The sequence below is a fragment of the Pseudonaja textilis genome, chromosome 1 (genome assembly GCF_049901715.1).
Source record: "Pseudonaja textilis isolate UNSWEBS1 chromosome 1, rPseTex1.2, whole genome shotgun sequence".
Classification (NCBI taxonomy): Eukaryota; Metazoa; Chordata; class Lepidosauria; order Squamata; family Elapidae; genus Pseudonaja; species Pseudonaja textilis.
Genome location: NC_141990.1, coordinates 318,699,669 through 318,720,684, shown reverse-complemented (window position 1 = coordinate 318,720,684; position 21,016 = coordinate 318,699,669). Strand labels below are relative to the sequence as shown.

Genomic DNA, 21,016 nt, shown 5'->3' with positions numbered 1-21,016 from the left:
GAAAAAGGCCTCAAATGGGCTGAAAAATCAGCTGGGAGGTGCCGTGCAGGTAATGGGGGCGGGGGAATCGCATGCATGCGCAGGGGGCATGGGGGGGGCTGTGCAGATTGCCTTCTAGGTGCTGGCACATGAGCACGCGCGCACAATTTTGGGCACAGTTAACCCCAAAAGGTTAGCCACCACTGCCCTATCGCATTTCAGACAAACGGCTGTCCAGTCTCTTAAAATCCTCCAGCGATGAAGCGCTCACAACTTTCAGACGCAAGTCGTTGCCCGGATTAATTGTTCTCACCTCGTGTGGTCCTTAAGTGAATCCAGCTTTGCCGATTTGACTCTGCTGGCTGGAAGCTTGTGATCACGCGACTTGTTGCAGGGGTTACAATAGTCATCAATGCCACCGTGGCACCCACGTTGCGATGGCATTGACTGCGACGGTTGTAACGTTGAGGACCGATGGACCGAAGTCACTTTTTCTGAGCTGGCTTGTGACTTCGCCCTGTCGTTCAAACAAATGGTCGTAAGACGAGGACGACACCCAATAAGGAGACGTGGAGAAGACACCCATGGGTGTTTGTAGAATCACTTAGGACCACAACTGAACAGGATATTTGATCCTTAGCAACCCCCAACAGGCGTGGAGACCACGTTCTCCAGATATTTGCATCTCCAAGTTTCACAGTCTTTTTACAGACAGTTTGTGCCTGCTGAAATTGATGGCAGATAGAGCCCCAAATATATCCATGGGGACAGGCTGCCTCCTTCTGGAAAAACTGCAGCCTCTCTTTAGAATAGAATAGAGTTAGAAGGGACCTTGGAGATCTTCTAGTCCAGCCTCCCTGCTTAGGCAGGAAACCCTACACCACTTCAGACAAATGGTTGTCCCATCTCTTCTTAAAAACTTCCAGTGTTGGAGCATTTTACAACTTTCTGCAGGCAAGTTGTTCCACTGATTAATTGTTCAGGAAATAATTAGTTTATAATATAAAATACAAAAGAAAATAGGAAAAGGAAAATTGTAGGGAAAAAGGGGGAAAAGGAAGAAAAGCCAGTGCCTTTTGACTCCCTTTGGTGCAGTAGAAATAATAAAATAGCATCAAGCCTCAACTTTTTACTTAACAAACCTATCTCGTCATCACTAAACCCCAGAATCAAAGTTTCCTTCTTTTTTTTTTCTCCCTTCTTGAGCACAAAGTCCAGAAATGGTTTCCAAGGAGAAACGAAAGTCATTCCGTTGTTTTTCTTTTGCAGTAGTTTTTATTGTTCTTTTTCACCTTTTACACATACTGATCTTAATTTTAACAGTACTGTGTCATCATTGTTATACAAACCAATCTCATGTAAATATCTACATTTATATACATCCATATACATTTATCTTTAATTTTCTTACCTCCTTTCTCCTTCTTTCTATTGTTCAACGATTTGTACCAATTATCCCTTTTTTTTTTCTTTAATAGTAACTACTATCCTCAACCGACAATCCAAAGTCTCTGTGGCAGGGTTTCTCAACTTTAAAACTCCTGGACTTCAACTCCCAGAATTCCCCAGCCAGCTAGAATTCTGAGAGTTGAAGTCCAGGCCTTTCAAAGTGGCCGAGCTTCGAGAAACGCTGCCATAGAGAGAGGTTGGATAGATTACATGGAGTTAGAAAAAAACCATTCAACCCCATCGGTTAAATATCGAGCGTCACTCTGTTCGCACACAACACACATTGGACCAGTTTTCACTCCTGGAGAGGGTTGGCCTCTCCTCCTCCTCCTCCTCCTCCTCCTTTTTCTTCTTCCTCCTCTCCCCCTCCCTCTCCTCCTCCTCCTCCTTCCTCCTCTTCCTCTCCCTCTTCTTCTCCTCCTCCTCCTTCTTCTTCCTCCTCTTCCTCTCCCTCTCCTCTCCTTCTTCTTCCTCCTCCTCTCCCCCTCCCTCTCCTTCTCCTCATTCTCCTCCTTCTTCCTCCTCTCCCCCTCCCTCTCCTCCTCCTCTCCCTCTCCTCCTCCTTCCTCCTCCTCTTCCTCTCCCTCTCCTCCTCCTTCTTCCTCCTCCTCTCCCCCTCCCTCTCCTTCTCCTTCTTCCTCCTCCTCCCCCTCCCTCTCCTCCTCCTTCTCCTTCTCCTCCTCCTCTCCCCTCACTCTCCTCCTTCTCCTCCTCCTCCTTCTTCTTCCTCCTCCTCCTCTTCCTCTCCTTCTCCTTAAATCCAGGAACTAAATTCACTCAGTCATCCTGCAGGGAATCTCGGAGTGAGTGATGGAGAAGAGGCATAATGGCCGAGAAGGGAGACTGTCTTTTTTTTCTCTGTAGAGACTGGGGTGGGTTTTTTTTTTTAATTGTTTGTTTCCAGAAGGATCTTCTAGGCAGGAGGCCAGTGAGTTGCTCATGACCTCGAAGTAGAGGATGAAAATTATTCTCCCACTCCTCCCACCCCTCTTTAATGTTCTTACAGCCATTCTCCCTCTCCTGGGAAGGGGTGTGAGCGCGTTCCCTGTGCATTAAAATTATGAATATTGAGCTTCCAAGCAGGCTGAATGCGGTGCCGGAGGTTGCATTGCTCTCCCGTAAACCCATTTGCCAAATCTTACACTGCATATAAAACCAAAGGATAGAATCAAGATCAGGTGAAGTGTTAGTACCACTTTATAATCCCTTGGTAAGGCCACACTTGGAATTCTGCGTCCAGTTTGGGTCGCCACGATGTAAAAACAAAGATGTTGAGATTCTAGAAAGAGTGCAGAGAAGAGCAACCAAGAAGATTAGGGGACTGGAGGCTGAAACAGGAAGAACGGTTTCTAGAATTGGGTATCTCTAGTTTGATGAAAAGAAGGATTGAGGGTGACATGATACAAGGGTCACAATATCTGAGGGGCTGCCCCAAAGAAGAGGGAGTCAAGCTATTCTCCAGAGCACCTGAAGGCAGGAAAAAGAAGCAATGGGTGGAAACTAACCAAGGAGAGAAGTAACTAGAACTAAGGAGGAATTTCCTGACAGTTAGAACAATGAATCAGTGGAAAAACTTGCCTCCAGAAGTTGTGAATGCTCCAACACTGGAAGTTTTTAAGTAGAGACTGGACAACCATTTGTCTGAAATGCTATAGGGCAAGGGCCTTCAAACGTGGCAAGTTTAAGACTTGTGAACTTCAACTCCCAGAATTCCTGAGCTAACATGACTGGAGGAGGAATTCTGGGAGTTGAAGTCCACAAGTCTTCAAGCTGTCAAGTTTGAAGGCCCCTGCTGTAGGGTTTCCTGTCCGAGCAGGGGGTTAGACTAGAAGACCTCCAAGCTCCCTTCCAACTCTTCTTTTCCCTTTCCTTCTATGTCTTCCTCTACTCTACTCTATATTCTATTCTATTCTGGGGGATTTGAGGGTGGGGATTTGACCCCCTTTGGGGAAACTGAGGCTTGGAAACTGATTTTACAACACCGGGGGAGGATGAAAAGAATACAGGCAATCCTTAACTTACAACAGTTCATTTAGTGACCATTCGAGTTCCATCGGGATTGAAAAAGGAGACACATGACCCTTTTCACAATGACTATTATCAGTGTTCCAACTAACCAACTCCAAACCAAGAGACAAACAATTCCTCAAAGTTCCATATTATTAGAGTTGTCCTGTTGGCACATCTGGGACAACTCGAATCTGAAAGTTCTGGGTTTTTCCCTTCCCAAAAGAGAAACCAAAGGTCCATCCCCCTGCATTCATTCAGACCATCGCATGGCCCAATCAAATCTTCTTCGGAACTGGAGACATCCCTCCAGTCACTCCCCTCCAGGTGCAGGGCAACATGTCCTTGACTCTCTGAGAAAGGAATGTTGTTGTGTCTAGTCTTCTACCTCACCATGAAATCCCGCCCCCCAGACGCTTGGCCACTGGTTCATATGTATGACGGTCACAGTGTCCCCGGTGTGTGTGTGTGTGTGTGTGTGTATGTGTGTGTATCACGTGATCCCTCCTTTTGCAACCTTCTAACCAGCAAAGTCAACAGGGGAAAGTCGGGTTCACTTTAATAACAATTAATCAGTGCAACAGAAGTTGTGGAAGTTTTAAAGAAGAAGTGGTGCAGGTAGGGGTGGCCTTCAAAAAATTTAGCAACTGGTTCCCTGGCTCAGTTGCTGGGTGGGCGTGGCCCAGTCGGCCTTATGCACCATGGTGTGGGGGGGGGAGTTTTCACCCTCCCCGGGCTCCGGAGGCTTTCCTTGAGCCTCCAGGAGGTGAAAATTCCGGAGGTCCTCCAGAGGCTGGAAGCAGGCCCATTTCCAGTCTTTGAGAGGCCCATTTTTCACCCTTCCTGAGCCTCCACAAGAGCCTGGAATCCAAAACAGCCCACATTGAGACTCCGGGGAGGGGTGGGCAGGGCCACACTGTTATTGCAATTACCAGTTCGGTGAACCAGATGTAAAATCAGCATCCGGTTCACACAAACCGGTGCAAACCGATTACAGCCCACCCTGGGCGTAAGGTATCCTGCCTAAGTAGGGGGGGTTGGACTGGAAGACCTCCAACTCTGCTATTGTATTCTGTCTTAACGCCGAGAGAAGCCATTTCCACTCTCCTTCTCCTGGCTTTGGTTTATGATGCTTTTAGCCCGTCCAGTCAGGGGAATACTCTGAGCCATCCAGAGAGTCCATTAAAACGATTTTTCGAGGCCTGGAATGACATAAAAGACGGTACGAAACTAAACATCGGATTAGCTTCCTCTCCCTGGGACTCTGGAGAACGGCCCGAAGTCCCCGGCTGTTTCCGAAAAGATGCCACGTTTTTGCATTGCTGGACATTCTTTTTTTTTTTTTTTTTTTGCCTGTCCTTAATGACCAGACGGAGAAGGTTTTTCCGAAACGGCAGTCCGGACCACCAGGTAGTCCTTCAACTTAACGACCGCAACAGCGCCCCGAATTTCCATTGCCAAGCAAGACGGTCCATCAGTCAATTTTGACCCATCTTTCTTGCCTCCGCCTTTGTTAAGCGAATATGTTGCAATTGTTGGGTTAGTCCCACGGGGGTTCGATGGAATCTGCCTTCCCCGTGGATTTTGCTTGTTGGGAAAAAGGGGGTCGCGGGACACCCCCGGGACACAGCAACTGTCGTAAATACAAAGCGGTGGCCCGGCATCTTGAATTTGGATCACGGCCATGCCACAACGGTCGTAAATGTGGGAAAGGGGTCGCAAGTGACTTTTTCCCCCAGTGCCGTTGTGGCGGTCCCTCAACGAACTGTTGTAAGTTGAGGAGTACCTATAGTTGGAGGAAGCCGCAAGACAATCTGTGATTTTGTTTAGTTTTCCCAGCGTCCGTGCAAACGGCGTCCGACGCCCAATTCAACTGTTTTTTTCCCCCGTAAAGTTATTTTTTTATAATGCTTAGTTAATTTTTGTCCACTTCGGGGCCTTTCCCTTCTCTTTGGGCTGAAACCAGGCTGGCACTCAGCAGCTCGGTTTAATATTACAACGTGCTAGTTATTAAAAGGAGTAAGTGTTGCAACATATTTACGTAACCGAGCAGAGCTTAGTCCTAAGAAAAAAAAAATCTTGAGTCCGTTTTAGGAGCCAGGAGAGGAAGAAGTTAGTGCCTTTCCAATATGGTTGCCTTTCTCAAGCATGGACTACAACTCCCAGAGTTCCCCAGCCAGCATGGAAGTTGAAAGTGGCTCTCGCAATATTGCTCCCAGGGAGCAATGGTCCACTCCCAGAATTCCCCATCCAGCATGACTCTTCCTAAGAATTCTGGGAGTTGAAAGCTGCTCTCAGGGTACATGGACTTCGACTCCCAGAATTCCCCAGCCAGCATAACCATTCCTGAGAATTCAGCTGAATTCCAATTTTTTTTAAAAAAAAATGCAAAGGAAATAATGAAGCAAAGAAAGAAATTAAAAATGAGTGTTGAATGATGGTCTAAACTGAAAAACGTTACTTTAAAAATAGCTTTTAAAAAAACTTTCCCACTGTTAAGACATGAGGACTACAACTCCCAGAATACCCCAGCCTGCCATACATACTCTCAGTTCCAAAGGAGGCTGCTTTGAATGTTTTTTCTCAATGGCGTATGGCAGTGTTTCACAACTCCTCAGCTTTAAGACCCCTGGACTTCAACTCCCAGAATTCCCCAGCCAGCTGGCTGGGGAATTCTGGGAGTCGAAGTCCACCCACTGTCGATTCTGAAGTTGGCCTAAGAGAGGCCATTTTCTAGCTTTAGTGTTGCCACACTGGAGCTGAGGGTTAGGGCAGTGGGGGTGGGGGGTGGGAGTAGAGATAGAAAGGGGTTGTAGCCAAAACAAAATACTTTCTCTTGGGAACCAAGGTCATTCCCACAGGTGGTTGGAGAGATGCGGAGTGACGTTACCAGACAGCACAATGATTGGACCATGTGACTGTTTGGGGAAGGGGGGGAAACTTTTTCTTTGAACTTGGTGAAAACCGTGGGAATATTCAGAGTCGGTTTTCGCCAGCCTGTGCCAATATGATATTTCCAAGAAATCCGTTTCTTGGAATCTGCCTCCCTCAGAGTCCTATTTATCACGGGAGTATTACTTGGAACCCGCACACTCAGCTTCAAGTGGACGGCTCAGATCTCTGCAGATACTTACTGTGTATTTCCCGAAAATAAGACCCTGTCTTATAATTTTTTACCACCCAAAAAGGGCACCAGGTCTTATTTTCGGGGGAGGTCATCCATTGACTAACCTCACTTATATGCCTCGCCCCGGCCTCCTTTTTGTTGTCAGAGGCCTTTAGGGATTTGTTCTGTAGCCAGCAAGTCTTTCCGGAAGGCCTCTGCAGCTGATAATAGACCTTCGGATCCGTCCGGAGCTTTGTTATCCGCTCCAGAGGCCTTCAGGAAAGCCGTGACAGCCTTGCCGGCTGCAGAAGAAATGGGCCGGCAAGGCAGGTGTCGGGGTGTGCCAGTTGTGCCTGGCTACAACTGTCTGAAGCTTAATGTTTACTCGTCCACTCTGGAGTGGGTGGGATTGTAATTAGGGCTTATTTTTGGGGGGGGGGTAGGGCTTATATTGGGTGCACATGTAAAAAAAATCAAGCTAGGATTTACTTTCGGGGTAGGTTGTATTTTCGGAGAAACAGTTGGAGCCAAGACGAGAAAAAGAGCGAGCTCGATCAGCGAGCCTATTTGCCCTGACTCTCTTCTCTTCCTTTTTTTTTTTTTCCACCCTCCTCCGCAGGCAAGACAAGCTGAAGGTCCACATGAGAAAACACACCGGGGAGAAGCCCTACTTGTGCCAGCAATGCGGGGCTGCCTTCGCCCACAACTACGACCTGAAAAATCACATGCGCGTCCACACGGGCCTCCGCCCGTACCAGTGCGAGAGCTGCTTCAAGACTTTTGTCCGATCCGACCATTTGCATCGGCACCTTAAGAAAGATGGCTGCAACGGCATCCCTTCCCGCCGGGGGCGCAAGCCCCGGGTGAGAGAAGCGGCCGTCGCCCCGCTCCCGAGTTCGAATCCTGACGACAGCAGCCTGGCCGGGGGCGAGGAGGCCGAGGAGACGCAGGGGCCCGCCGCGCCCCAGGACGAGTTAGAACAGCACTTTGAAGATAATTCGAACGCCCACGCGGCGTCAGGAAGTTTGAATGTAGCTGGGGGGATTGTCTGAGGGATATTAAAAAAAAAAAAAACACACAAGGACTTTCCTAAACCAAAAAGAAAAGAAAAAAGAAAAAAAATAGTGTCACAAAATCTAGTTATAACTTTCCTCCGGTTCCTCTTGAGAGAAAAAAATATATATAAATATGGTTTCTTCACTTTTTTTTTTTTTTTTTTGGAGAAAAATGAAAGAAAAACTAAAGTCAGAAATAGCCTTATAGGTGTATAATGTATCTCTGTTTGTAATCTTCCCACTCAGTTATGAACTCTCGTTAGCCATGGATGAATTTTTTAAAAACCTGGTCCCTGCCTTGAAAAGGAGACCACCCAGTGATCAAGGTTTTGAGCTGGGGGTCAAGGGGGGGTGTTAAGGGGGTGTAGAGAGAGTAGAGGTCTACAAAACGTGGAAACGAAGCTTCCAGAACTTGTCTTAGTTTTTAAGTTTTAAAACTGAATATATATATATACATACATATATATAATAATGGCCTTATTTTTAGGTATTTTAGGAGCCGCTGTTCCAAAGGGACACAATGAAAGTAGTCAATGAATTGGCTGACTTAAAAAAAGGAAGATTTATTAGGGAAAAAATATATCTCCATTTCTTCCCAATCACCCCCCTCCCCACTTCCCTTCCTTCCCTATTCTAAAATTCTCATTTTTTTCCTACAAAGGTGCTTCAAGAGTTTTCATCTGAAGTCAAATCATAGTTCTTAAGGCTGTCGGCAGAGAATTTCGGGCCCATTTTTGAAAGTTTGGTGAAGGGCACCAAACACCTAAATTCTTTTCTTGAAGCTTTCGATGTTTCGTAGAAAAAGGGGGAAATCAACATTTATTGGGCACAACTCTCAAATGTTAGGTTCTGGGACAGGATGTTGGCCTGTTGAGCAGGTTGGTATCCTGAGTTTCTTACAATCCGGAGTCCCGCGTAGTGTTAGGTGAGCCAAAGGAGTTACAAGGGCTAGTAGCCTTTTGGATGATTTGTGATCAAACGAATCACACTGCGCTCAACAGTTGTAAGAAGCCATGATTTCCAAGATTGATGCTAAGACGGTTTGCGTGCAAACAATCTTGGCTTACTAATTCCAGATAGTTTCCTTCTGGGACAATTTGCATCCGTTTCAAGTTTGAATCTCTTTTCCTGATCACCCTCACCCCCCAAACTAGTTAAGTTTGAGATCTTTGGTGCTTTGCTCAACGCTTCAGAAGCAAGGATTTTTAAATTGTTCATTAAAATCTCGTTTTTCATTCCCCTCCTCCCGGGGGGTGACCAAACAAAGCCAGGTTTAACCGGTACTGAAAGTTGCAGTACAAAGTTTCTTTTTCCCCGTCCTCAAAGAGCACCATTTTTGTCCCGCGCCGAGATCTGCCGAAGAGATCTCGTAATTTGGCTCGATTGCAGGAGCCACGCGTCGAGCTCGTCCGATATCCCTCCCTGTAATGATGCACACTCCCTCGGGCTGGTACAAATATTCCAATCTTGTCATATGTTGGAAAGTGGTCCTTGAATCAGTCAGCATCCCAGACCTTGGGGGAAGCCAATTTGAGACACTCCCAACTTCAGAGATCCCACCAAATTGTCCGGACGTCCCTATCTCTCTGGGTGGTGATTATAGTTTCGTGTAGGCAGGCCCGTCTTGCCTTTAAGGCCGTGGATTGCAAAATCTTGTGGGTTTGACACAGAATTAGACAGTGGAGAACACTTCAGGTGGAGAAAGGCCTGGGCTGCCCCGCAAAGCTGTCGCACGGTTGCCAGGGGGTCTTGATTTTTCTAGGCCAGGCCGAAAGATGGGCTTTTGTACTTCCAATTTTCCCCTTCATTTTTCTCTGCGTTCAGCTTTTTCTAAAAGACCTTCTCTCTCTACCCCATTTCACACCAAACGAGCCAAATGGGGAAATATTTGCCCAGTTGATGGCTTTGTAGGAAAAACGATGTGTTCCTGCCATAAATTAAACCCTAGATAATTCAGAGAAGGAAAAGTAGGTTACTCTCCCCACCTCTACCCCTTCTCCCCCAATTATGTCTCTTCCTTTTTTTTGTACGCTCCCTCGTTCTGAGAGCCTTAGATAGCCAGATTCGCACTCAAGGGTGTCCATTTTGGATTGCGGTAAGGTTTGGGGTCCAAAGTTGATTTTGGGGTGATTTACCAAATCTCTTCCTATTATCCGCTCATGTTGGTAGAAGCAGTTGTGTAGATAAAAGCCGTAGCTATATCAAAAAAAAAAATTATTAAAGACACAGCTCCCTTTAAGCTAAAAAATAAATAAACTAAGGGCACCTTTTAGCCATTTCCAAGTTTTTAAAATGCACAGTTTAATATATATATATATATATATATATATATATATATATATATATATATATATATATATATATATATATATATATATATAATGAATTTTAGTCTTACTTCCTTTTTCTTTTTGTTCCTTTTTTTGGCAAGCACTTTTTAGATTTCCTTTTTAATATAAATGTATATTACAAAAAAGGTGAACCTTTTGGTCGAATGTAATTAAATAGGGGAGCGTGTGTGTACTGAGAGGATTTATTAAAAAAAAAAGCAGACTTGGGTGGAATAAGATGGATGTTTTATTTAACACAAAAAAAGCAATAAAAACACACAAAAAAAGATTAGAAACAAAGAAGTCTTAGCACTTTGAAATGGAACGGGTACTTTAAAATCACTTTATCTTAATTTAAAAGAAAATATATATCTATATATCTATAAAAAAAGAAAGAAACAAATATGTTTACACGTTGAAACCATCTTCTACGGAGAGAAATTTATTGTTGTTTATTGTTTTTATTAAAATAATTCCTAAAATTGAATTTATTTTTGTAAGAGAAAAACAAATATGTATATATATATATCTATATATTTGCAAAGAGAGAGAGAGAGAGAAAGAGAAAGAGAGAAAGAAAAAAAAGACTCAAATGGGATTTTTTCCATTTTGGTTTGTTGGCTTGATAGGGAAACAGAAGCAAAAACGGGGAGGATTGGATTTAATTAGATTCTGTGACACGCCACAAAATTTAGGCAGATATATATATAAAGCAAGCCTTGAGTGTGGCTTGCACGTCAGAAAACAATATATATATATATATTAAAAAAAATGGAAGCTTGAATTTTTAAGCAGGAATCATGGGGTTTTTTTTTGTGTGTATGTTTATTTTTTGTTTTCCCCTTCTTTCTTTTTGTCGTCATTCTGGTTTTGTATACATGTCTCATTGCCGGTGTGTTCCCCAACTGCGACGTGGGTCTTAAGTTGCAGGGCTGGTCAACAGATGTCAATTTGGCCGCTCTGTGGAGTGAAGTAAGGCCAGGATTGAGAATCCAGGCCTTGTAAGCTATCGCGGGGGGAGTGGGGGGGAGTCCCTTGAATCCATCTCAGCGTAATCTTCCTCTTTCCGCTACGTCACTAGAATTGCCACCCGCCAATTTTCCTTTCCCGCTCATAAAAGGCGGAAAACATTGGCCACCCAGAGAATTGAGGTTTTTCTCGTTCTCCACCAAGTGTGTATGTCTAAAGGTCTTTCTCGACCTCAGGGCCACAGGAGGAAAAAACCTCCTGCCTGCCCCCCCCGCAAAAAATATCCCCTCCAAATTGATGTCCGGGACGGCCGATTCACCCTGAAAATTCACGCCGAGCACAAATCCCTTTAGCAGCCAGCCGAGCATCTGCTGACCTGTCCTATCGGCCCACCTAGGCCCAGGGGTCATCAAACATGGCCACTTTGAAGATGGGGTGGACTTTGACTCCCAGAATTCCTCAGCTGGGGGAATTCTGGGAGTTTGAAGTCCACCTGTCTTAAGAAGGGACCAACTTTGGAGACTTCTCTGACCTAGATTTAAAAAAAAAAAGAGGAAGGGGTGAATGGGAAGGGGTGATCCGTTTTTAAGTTTTTGGACACGTCGAGTTCCCGGGGTCCACTTTGTCCTCTCTGTTTTGTTGTAATTGTTTTCTCCTGCATCATTGTAGTCCATTTGAGGGGAGGCGGAGCCGACGATGGTCCCGGGGGAACCTAGACGGACGCGTTCCCCTCTTCCTTCCCCCCGCCTCATCCTCCACCTTCTCTTCCACAGAGATCCTCGGCTTCGCACTGATTTTCAATGATTGCATATGCAAAAATTAGCGTGGACTTTGTAAATAGGTAGATACATGAAATTCCTTATTGTAACCAAAAGTTGTGGTTTCTTCTCTCCCATGTTGTTTTTACACCCCTGTCTCCATGACTGTTTTCCCAAGTTGTGTGTCCTTCTTTCTCTCTCTCTTTCTCTCTTTCTCTCTCTCTCTCTCTCCCCTTCCAAAGCCCCCTCGCAATTGATGAATTCCCCCTCTCCCATTTTCCTTTTGCCTATTTGATGCCTTCTTCTCTTAAATCCAGCTTCTACTTTCAGCTAGACGCGAGGTCCTCTTTGGCTAAGAAACATCAGAAGACTGGCAGGATGTCACTTGGGTATGAGCACAATATAGCATTTTGTAGGTATATAAATATATTTTTTAAACTCTCGGTCGCTGTCGTTCAAGTGGGCGCTCTGTTTTCCCCTTGCCGAGGGACGCCCGCGGTCTCTTCCCAAATTCTCTGCAACATGGCAAACCAAAGTGTGATCTTTGGTACAGCTCGACCCCGTTACCCAACCCCAAACATGGCCGCTGCCCCCCACTTCCTTAGTGTGCCCCTCTTTTTCCGTTTCAATTCTCGGCAGGATTAGTTGGCCGACCAGGGGTGCTTAGAACTAGTTTTAATCTGGATTATCATCCCTGCTCCCTAGGGGCAGTCTGAGGAATTGTGTTTCATTTTATAAGGAGGAATTTGCCAAAAAAATAAAAATGCATACTGTCCCGTCCCACCCCACCCTGCCAGTCGTAACTCCAGCGCTGCTTGGGGGCGGTGGGGGGGAGATAACCCTGGTTTAAAACCAGTCCAGAGCACAGTTTTAGCTCTGTCCTTAGCGTCCCTTCGTGGTCGTACAGTTGTCACCAAAGATATTGTACCGACTTGGCATTTTTCCCCATCAAATGGCAGCGGGAGGGATGGGAACGGGATCCCAAAATCGGAGGACATGGAATCAGGACTGAGCTGTGCGTGAGCGACGGCAACACTTTAACACAAGCTTTGATGCGTTTGCACTAAAAAAAGACATTGCATTTCTGTCTCGCGTTCAGTCCTCCACTGGCCTCTCGCGTCCATTCTGCCTTAAAACTCTCATCTCAAATCCTCTTTGTACGAGCGATGATTTAAAAAAAAAAAAAAATACCGACTGCACGCAGGGTTTGCCTCTTTCAATCCCATACCGTATATACGGTGTGGGATTGGTTTATTTTTTTAAAAAAATATATAGTTTTTAAAGTTGTGGTAAAGTGTTGCCAAAGAAACTTGTGGGTTTGTTTTTTTTTAAAAAAAAAACACATTTCAGGAAGAAACTGTTCTCGCTTCGAAAGGGTGATCGGTAATAGAATGTGTTTTCCCAGGGTAGATTTATTTGTGAATTTCAACAAGGTGCTTGAACTGGTCCAAGCGTGTGAGTCTTTTCCATTGTTTGATTTTGTACATTTGGGGGGGGGGGGAGAGGAGCACTGTGGACTCAAAGGATTGATAGCCACTGATTGGTTTCCAAAAAATTAGGAATGATTTATTGGGAGGAGGGTATTGTGGTGCTTGAAATACATCTGGGACATTTCTGGGATTGATTCTGTTGACAAATAAGCAAGAATCTCTTCTCTTGACCCCCCCAAAAATGCTGTTGTGCTTAACATGGGTGTAAGATTGAAGGAACATGGCAACCGTAGGAGAGAACTCCAAAGTTTCTTTTCTTCTCCCCAACACACAAACACACTCTCTTCTTGACACCCTTAGCTGTTCTCAGGTCATGTTGTGTGTGAATGTAGCTTGGGAGAGATGATCACCCGAGCTGGAAGGTGACTTGCCAACACTGAGGAACATCCAAGAAGGTTGGCCCATCAAGATGACCAGATTCAAAATGGCAAATGGGGTGAACGTTTTGCTGGACATAATTGTCTCTTGTGGTGGGAAGGGAACTTATCTGTCAGGGGTTGAACCAGCATAATTTGTAGCATCCATGAATTTTTTGATGAGAAAACCCAACTCGTTCAACGTTCCACCACTTCCTACATCTTCTCCTCTTCTTCACCCAAAGTTGATTGGGTCGATGTCTCTTCCAAGACCCTTGATTTTATAGGCACCTTTGAAACATGATTTGTAAGCACCTTTGAAACATGACTTGTCTCCATTAAAGCCAGTTGTAGAACTCGTTCAATGTTCTACCACTTCTTACATCTCCTCCTCTTCACCCAACGTTGGTTGATTTCACATCTCTTCCAAGACCCTTGATTTTGTAGGCACCTTTGAAACGTGACTTGTCCCCATTAAAGCCAGTTGCAGCAAGAACCCCAACTTGTTCAACCATTTCGTCCATCTTCTCTTCTTCACCCAACATTGGTTGAGTTGACGTCTCTTCTAAGACTTGATTTTGTAGCGAGGACCCCAACTCGTTCAACCACTTTGTCCGTCTTCTCCTCTTCGCCCAACGTTGATCAAGTTTACGTCTCTTCCAAGATTCTTGATTTTGTAGGCACCTTTGAAACATGACTTGTCTCCATTAAAGCCAGTTGGAGAAGGATCTTTTGACACTGGCAAGATGGCAGCACAGGGACAACCCACCTTCCAATAGCCACACCAGTTGGCCAATTATTTTTCCTTAGTTCTTTCCCCCATCAGGTCTCGATGAGAGGAGGCTGTGTTGGTCCTCCTTCTCCTCCTTCTCTAGCTCAACCCAACTTCACCTACTCAAAGCCTTAAGCATGGTAGATAAGAATAAAAACAACACAGCCTCTTTACATTGTCAATGACTTTTTCTTCTTCTTTGCACTAATGTTGACCCATTGGATTCGATGGGCCGATTCTGTTGCACTTTTCGAACAAAATAAAATAAAATTACAAAAAATAAATAACACTTTTGAGGATGTGCTCAAGAGCACGAGTTCTCAATCTGGGCCACTTGAAGATAGGTGGACTTCCAACTCCTGGAATTCCCCAGCCAGCATGGCTGGCTGGGGAATTCTCGGAATTGAAGTTCCCAGTTCTTAAAAATTGCCCCGGGTTTAGAAACGCTGCTCTCTGGACTAAGCCGTGTAAAAACATGAAGCAAAGACTTGGGGACACTTCTGGTTGCAGGTTGACGTAGAGATACAAATCTTCCTCCAATGAAATGGATTGCTTCTTCTCTTTGAAATCCAATTTTCTTCATGCTTCCTTCTCTCCCCTCTTCTTATCCTCACGACTGCCACCCCAATTTAAGACATAAGAATTTATTTGTCATTACACTCGCAAGCATCCTTTGGACAACTTCCACCTCTGCTGGGGGGGGGTTCTCCTCTTCCATTGTGTCTCATTGAGGTTCTTCAACAAAGCACAGTCTAAATCAGGTTCTTCTCCAAATGCTTAGATAGTATCTTGTTCAATGTTGATTTACGCCCAGTTCTTTCATTGTGGCTTCTTTCTTTTCTAATCTCTTGGCCATCCATAATCATGATCAAATAATTCTTATTCTTCTTCTTCTTCCTCTTCTTCTTCTTCTTCTTCTTCCTCTTCCTCTTCCTCTTCCTCTTCCTCTTCCTCTTCCTCTCTCTTCTTCTTCTTCTTCTTCTTCTTCTTCTTCTTCTTCTTCTTCTTCTTCTTCTCCTCCTCCTCCTCCTCCTCCTCCTCCTCCTCCTCCTCTTCTTCCTCCTCCTTCCTCCATTTTCTTCTACTTCAGGTCCAGCCGCCCATCATTGCCATATAAAACGAAGCTACACATCTATTTATAAATTCTGCTTACACCGAAAGTTTTATTTAAGTCGAAAGGAACCTTTTCAATGTAAACTTGGGTTTGTTTTGTTTTGTTTTGTTTTGTTTTTTCCCCCAATTTTTTAAAAAAAGCTTTTCTTCTTAACTGTCCATGTGAGATTAGTTTCCTAGGTGGGTATCCATTTAAAGTATCCCCTTTCTTTAGCCTATGGAGAACTTTAATAAAATGCTTTATTAAAGCTATGTGTTCTAAGAATATATATTATGATATATGAAATATATATATATATATATATAAAATACACACACAAAAGAGAGAGTTTGAATTTTATTCTGAGAGCGGGTCATAAAACTCTCTTTTTCCCTTTACCAAAAAAATAAAATAAAATGTTGTTTAGCTACAGGGATGATAAAGTGACGATTCCATCAGCTAAAAGCCAATTTTCTTAAATCCTATTATTACTGTTATAATTATTCAGAGCACTCTAAATGTTCATTTTCTTGTAAAAACAAAAATAATAAACCGACTTTAAACGACTAATTTACTGTTGTTGAGTGAACAAAAGCACAGAGAAGACATTCCGTGTTTGTTGGATAGGGTTTTTTTTTTCCATAGACAAAAAAATTTGGGAGATAAATGCAGAATAAATATATTAAAAACAAATGCACTTTTGCAGAGGGAGGGGGCTTAAATATATATATATATATATAAAAATTTAAAATACAGTTGCTCTTTTGTTCTTGTATATAAGATTACCCCCTTGAAAAGCTAATGTAATAAATGCTAATTTTAATTGCCTATTTTTTGATATCTTTTTTTAAATAAAGAGCTCTAAAATGTTGATCTTCTGGTTGAAAATATGAAGTTAGAAAGAGAGGGATGGGAAACAGATGAAGGACGATAAAAGACAGTTGTTTGCTCAAAGGGCCAACCTAGAGGAACGATATTCTCAATTGTTGTCTGTCTAAATCACCGTTGGATTTTAAAATAGCTGCGGCACTTTCCAACTAATCTGTAAACTAACCAGATCCCTTCACAGAAGCCAGATTGAAACCTTATCAGTTCGCTTTCCTATCATAACCAGGCAAAGCGGGGATATGAATCCAAATAGATGGGTCCAAGATAGGTATATTGTTTGCCGTTTGCAGGTTCACAAATGCCATTCAGAGGGTGACTCCAGCGAATGTTTAGGAACGAATGCAGTTGTTGTTGTTTTTTAAAAAAAGCCATTTCCCAGCCTCAAATTTAGACCTGAAAAAAAAAAAAGATTTTTTTTCAATCAAAAATTTTACAGTGCAGTATTTTTAAAAATAATAAGCCACTTACAGCAATCAGACAGGGTCGCTGCATCCAAAGGTGCCTTTTTAGAGAGTGATGGCCATTGAAAAAAAATGTCCTATAACATCCTCTTTTAAAATAATAATAATAATATAATGCATACAGTTGGGCAGTTGGTGAAAAGAATATTTTGTCCGTGGCAAATAATAATGCCATTATTTGGTCATATATTTTGGGGGGGAGGGGAGGTTTAAAATAAAATAAAATAAAATAAAATGTTGTTTAGCTATAGGGATGATAAAGTGACAATTCCATCTGCTAAAAGCCAATTTTCTTATATCTTATTATTACTCTTATTATTATTATTCAGAGCACTCTAAATGTTCATGATAGTGCCATTAGTTGTCTCATATATTTTGGGGGGAAGGTTAAGGGGAGGGAATTTAAGGAGAACCCCCGTTTGACCCAACATTATGAATTTTCATTTGTAGAAAAATTAGAACGGGAGGGAAGTGCGCATTAGGATTAAAAACTCACAGGATGAGACTAAAATATTTGAAGTGGTCCCATGAGATGAGATAAGATGAAATGAAGGAAAAAGGGGTGGGGAAGTATTTTCAGCTTGGGATAAAATAGCCCAACTCGAAACGTCATGTCGCGCTCCCCAAAATGAGAAACCACTCGAGGGTTTTATACCAAACAGGACTTAATCCAGGTGGTTTTGAAGTGGAAAAGGCTCCAAATGGGTGGGTTTTGGTTTTGGTTTTTCAACCTTGGCCCCTTTAAAAATGGACAGACTTCGACTCCCGGAATTTCTCAACTGGCAGGAATCCTGGGAGTTGAAGTCCGCCCAACTTCAAGTGGCCAAGATTGGGTGGAAGGGAAAACCACGGTCTCCAATGAACCTGTCTGTCTTTGTTATCTATGGCCGGGCACACATCCGGCGTTAGGAACCACCAAGTTTTGTTATGAGATCAGACTGAATTGGGGTTTGTGCGGACTTCGAGACAACATTCTCGGAATGTGTGATTTGGGGTGTCTGTCTCAACTTGAACTGGCTTTTAAATATGTGGAAATCCAGGAAGGGCTTAAACTTTCGCATGCATGTTGAAGAGTTAACTTTCCTGGCCCCTGAACTCAGTGAAAATTAGCACACCATGGCCTTAACTTTGTGTTCCCTGTTTAGTGTTGTCACTTATTTCCCACAAGGTCTATCATAACTCATCCCGTGAAAGCTTTAGACTTAACATTTGTCTGTGAGGTTCTCTTTTGGGATCCGTTCAAAGTCCAGGTGGCCAACAGGCAGGGGTGGGATTCAACTGGTGTAACAACCGGGTCGGTGCATGCGCGCTTTGCCCGAACTGGTCCAAACCGGTAGAATCCCACTCTTGCCAACAGGGTTAGCATTCAGGATCCAGGAAGGCAGTGCAGGAGCTTGATAATCATAACCACACAACCCATGTGCATCAGGTTGTCTTCCATGAGTGGCGTAGGGGAGTGGTTTCCATTTTCTTCCTCTTCTTTGGTCTGTAAAAGCCTTCCCTCACCAGTTTCTTCCCCGACAGGTGCAGTTTTGCTATCGCAGGATGGTAGGGTTGACGTCCTTCAACTCGAGACGTGTCCCTCTTCCGATCGTGCGAGGTTTGCCATCCCCTCAGTGTGAGATTTGTTGCATTCACTTTTGGACCGTAAGGGAAAGAGATAACCTGCAGATCATCGAGCAGTGGCCAACTTCGGACCCAAGTGGGTTTGAAGGACGTTAAAGTATCGCTGAACATCAGGAAAGACAAAGAGATGGCTTGTTGGATTGTCCCCTTAGGTTGGGTCTCTGAGGCCACCAAGTGATTTCTTAGTGTTGTGTTTGATTGCTGAAGAAGGGAAAGGGATCATAAATTTGAGTTGAAGATACCAGCTTTTACTACTGGGTTTTTTTTCAACCTTGGGACAAAGGAACCCACCCTTCTTAACTTGGAAAGATCCTTTCCAAAATCTAACCAAGCCATTAGGTTCTTCCAGATACGCTCCTTTGAGCGACAAGGAAGAAGGAAGCCATGTCTACCCAATTCCATGGTGCCTCGTATCTACTCCAACCTTACCAGACAGGTTACTCGGGAATCAGAATTGGACTATCTTCGTGGTGGTGCTATCTGACCAGTTTTCTTTTCTCTTCGTTTGGAATCAGTGACATCGTGAGATGGTGGGCCTCCTCGTTTCAGCCATTTGGCCAAAAAATGAATCCTTGAGCGAGGAAGACTGGCACGGGGGTCTAATCGCAACAACCAGTTGTGTTCAACAGTATACAAGAGTCATAAGGCCAAGAACAGAAGTTTTGAAGAACCTCTTCATGGTTCTGGAGAGGAATGCAATCGGTACAGATATTCTGGCTGATTTACAAATTAAATTGTCCCATTTTTCCAAAGCTTCAATTTTGGAATCACCGAAGAGATCCAATGCAAGTAATAAATGAGAAGTCAAAGCCAACCAACGATCAAAATTGAGCAAACAACCTCAATTAAAATGGGGGACTTTTTCTCACCCCCGTTTGAAAACACGTTTTGCTCAATGTTTGGGAACTTAATTTCAGAAATCCTAATTTGCATATTACAGTAGAACTTGGCCCATGTCTGGCTTTATTCTTGCTCTTCTCAAGGATTCAGGGAATTGTAGTTCCGCGTTGGGCCAAAGGCCTACCAAGACCAAGAGGCCCATCTCTCCTTCAAACGTAACCTGGCTTAAACTTGGCTTAGCTCTCCAGAATTTCCCAGGAAGTACAGTTGGGATGCAGATCCTTCTTTCCGCAGATTGATTTAGTCTCAGGGGTTTTTGTGCGTGCGTGCGTGTGTGTGTGTGTGTGTGTGTGTGGCACTGTGTGACTTTCTCGAAACCGGTGTAATGTGTAAGCGGTGTAGACACGCGCCATCCAAATGTTCTCGGAGAGAGTTCTCCAGCAACAATGCTTTGGAGTGTAAATTACGCCTTATAGCTCTGTCTCTAGTATCCAGCATCTTTTCCGTTGTATAGCAAATATCCCCGTGCTTTTAATTTTTCAAAAAACTTTTTATTTTATTGTTTTGGCAAACTGTTGGGATGGGGAGGTGAACTGTTCGTTGAGAAATGCTGAAAAAAAAATAAATAAATATCTGGCCGATAAAGCAAAATAGTACCAAGAAAATAGACCCTCTCTCCAGCTGTTCCGTTTTGTGGTCTTGCTTTTCTAAATTAATTCTGTGTTTAATTCTTCGGGATATCTTTTTCCTAAAATCGTTTCTTCGCAAAGCTTTTTTTTTTCCTTCTTCTTCTCCTTTTTCTTTTCTTTCCTCGTTGTCTTTTCCCAAAGTAGCAATGCATCTGATGCGCTCAGGCTTGGGCCAGACAATATTCTTCCTTTCTCTTAATCTTCCTTCCCTCCTGAATGGGGAAATAAAACTTCATCTCTTCACAGATTCTTTTTCTTTCTCTTCTTCCTCTTCCTAAATCGGCTGTGGAACTTTCTCGCTGGAAGGTTCTCCCACCATTCTTTTAATTTTGGAGAATAGCGAATTCAGGAAATGCCTGAGGTTTGTTGGGAAGCTCTGGGAACTGTTTCATATATAGAGAGATATTTAAAAAGAAAAAAAAATATTCAGATTATTTTTATGGACACCCAGGCTGTGGTACCCAACACTAACTTCACACTCGGGGGTGAGGGAAGGTTCAGTTTTTTTTTTCTCACCCTGGCTATTTTGTGTTTGTTTTCTAAAAAGAAAAAAGAAAATGCAAAAGATAGACTGCAGAAATTTAAAGATAAAAATAAAAGCAAAGTTGCATCAATTTTCTCTTCTTGCTCAGAATTGGTTGTTGACTAAAATCGAATCAATTGTATGTTCTCTATTTTATTTTATTTTTTCCATATATTGTACTGTGCTAGAGAACTGTTAATTTTTTTGCACTAATAGATTTCCTTTCTCTCGAATCTTGGCTGTGTCTTCATTTACTTGTATTTTGTATTGCCGGCAAAAATGTCAAATTCAGTTTGAACCTCTGGCTGACTCTGCGATGAACGATAATAATAATCATAATCTTATGTCCCAAAGGTGCTTTTTAAGGAGGCAACTGGACTTTCTTGTTTTTTCTTTTGAAGATATTTCACTTCTCATCCAAGAAGCTTCTTCGGTTCTGGCTGAATGGTGGGGAATGGAAGGATTTATATTCCTTACAGCCGGGTCTCCAACCTTGGCCATTTTAAGACTTCAACTCCCAGAGTTCCTCAGCCAGCTTTGCTAGGCCCGTTAGAACTTCAAACGGTTGCTAAGCAACTGGTTGTAAGTCGAGAACTCTCTGGAACAGGGGTCTCCCATCTTGGCC

At 43.4% G+C, this 21,016-nt stretch overlaps 1 protein-coding gene across 1 annotated transcript in view; it reads left to right on the top strand.

Moving 5' to 3' along the window:
- The window catches only part of ZBTB7A (zinc finger and BTB domain containing 7A), a 59,630-nt gene extending 51,156 nt beyond the window's left edge, over positions 1-8,474 (top strand). The window contains exon 3 of the mRNA XM_087922599.1: positions 7,161-8,474. Coding sequence (XP_087778725.1) covers positions 7,161-7,593 — 433 coding nt within the window. The 3' untranslated portion in view covers positions 7,594-8,474. The remainder of the gene's footprint in view (positions 1-7,160) is intronic.
- The last annotated feature ends 12,542 nt before the right edge of the window (positions 8,475-21,016 follow it).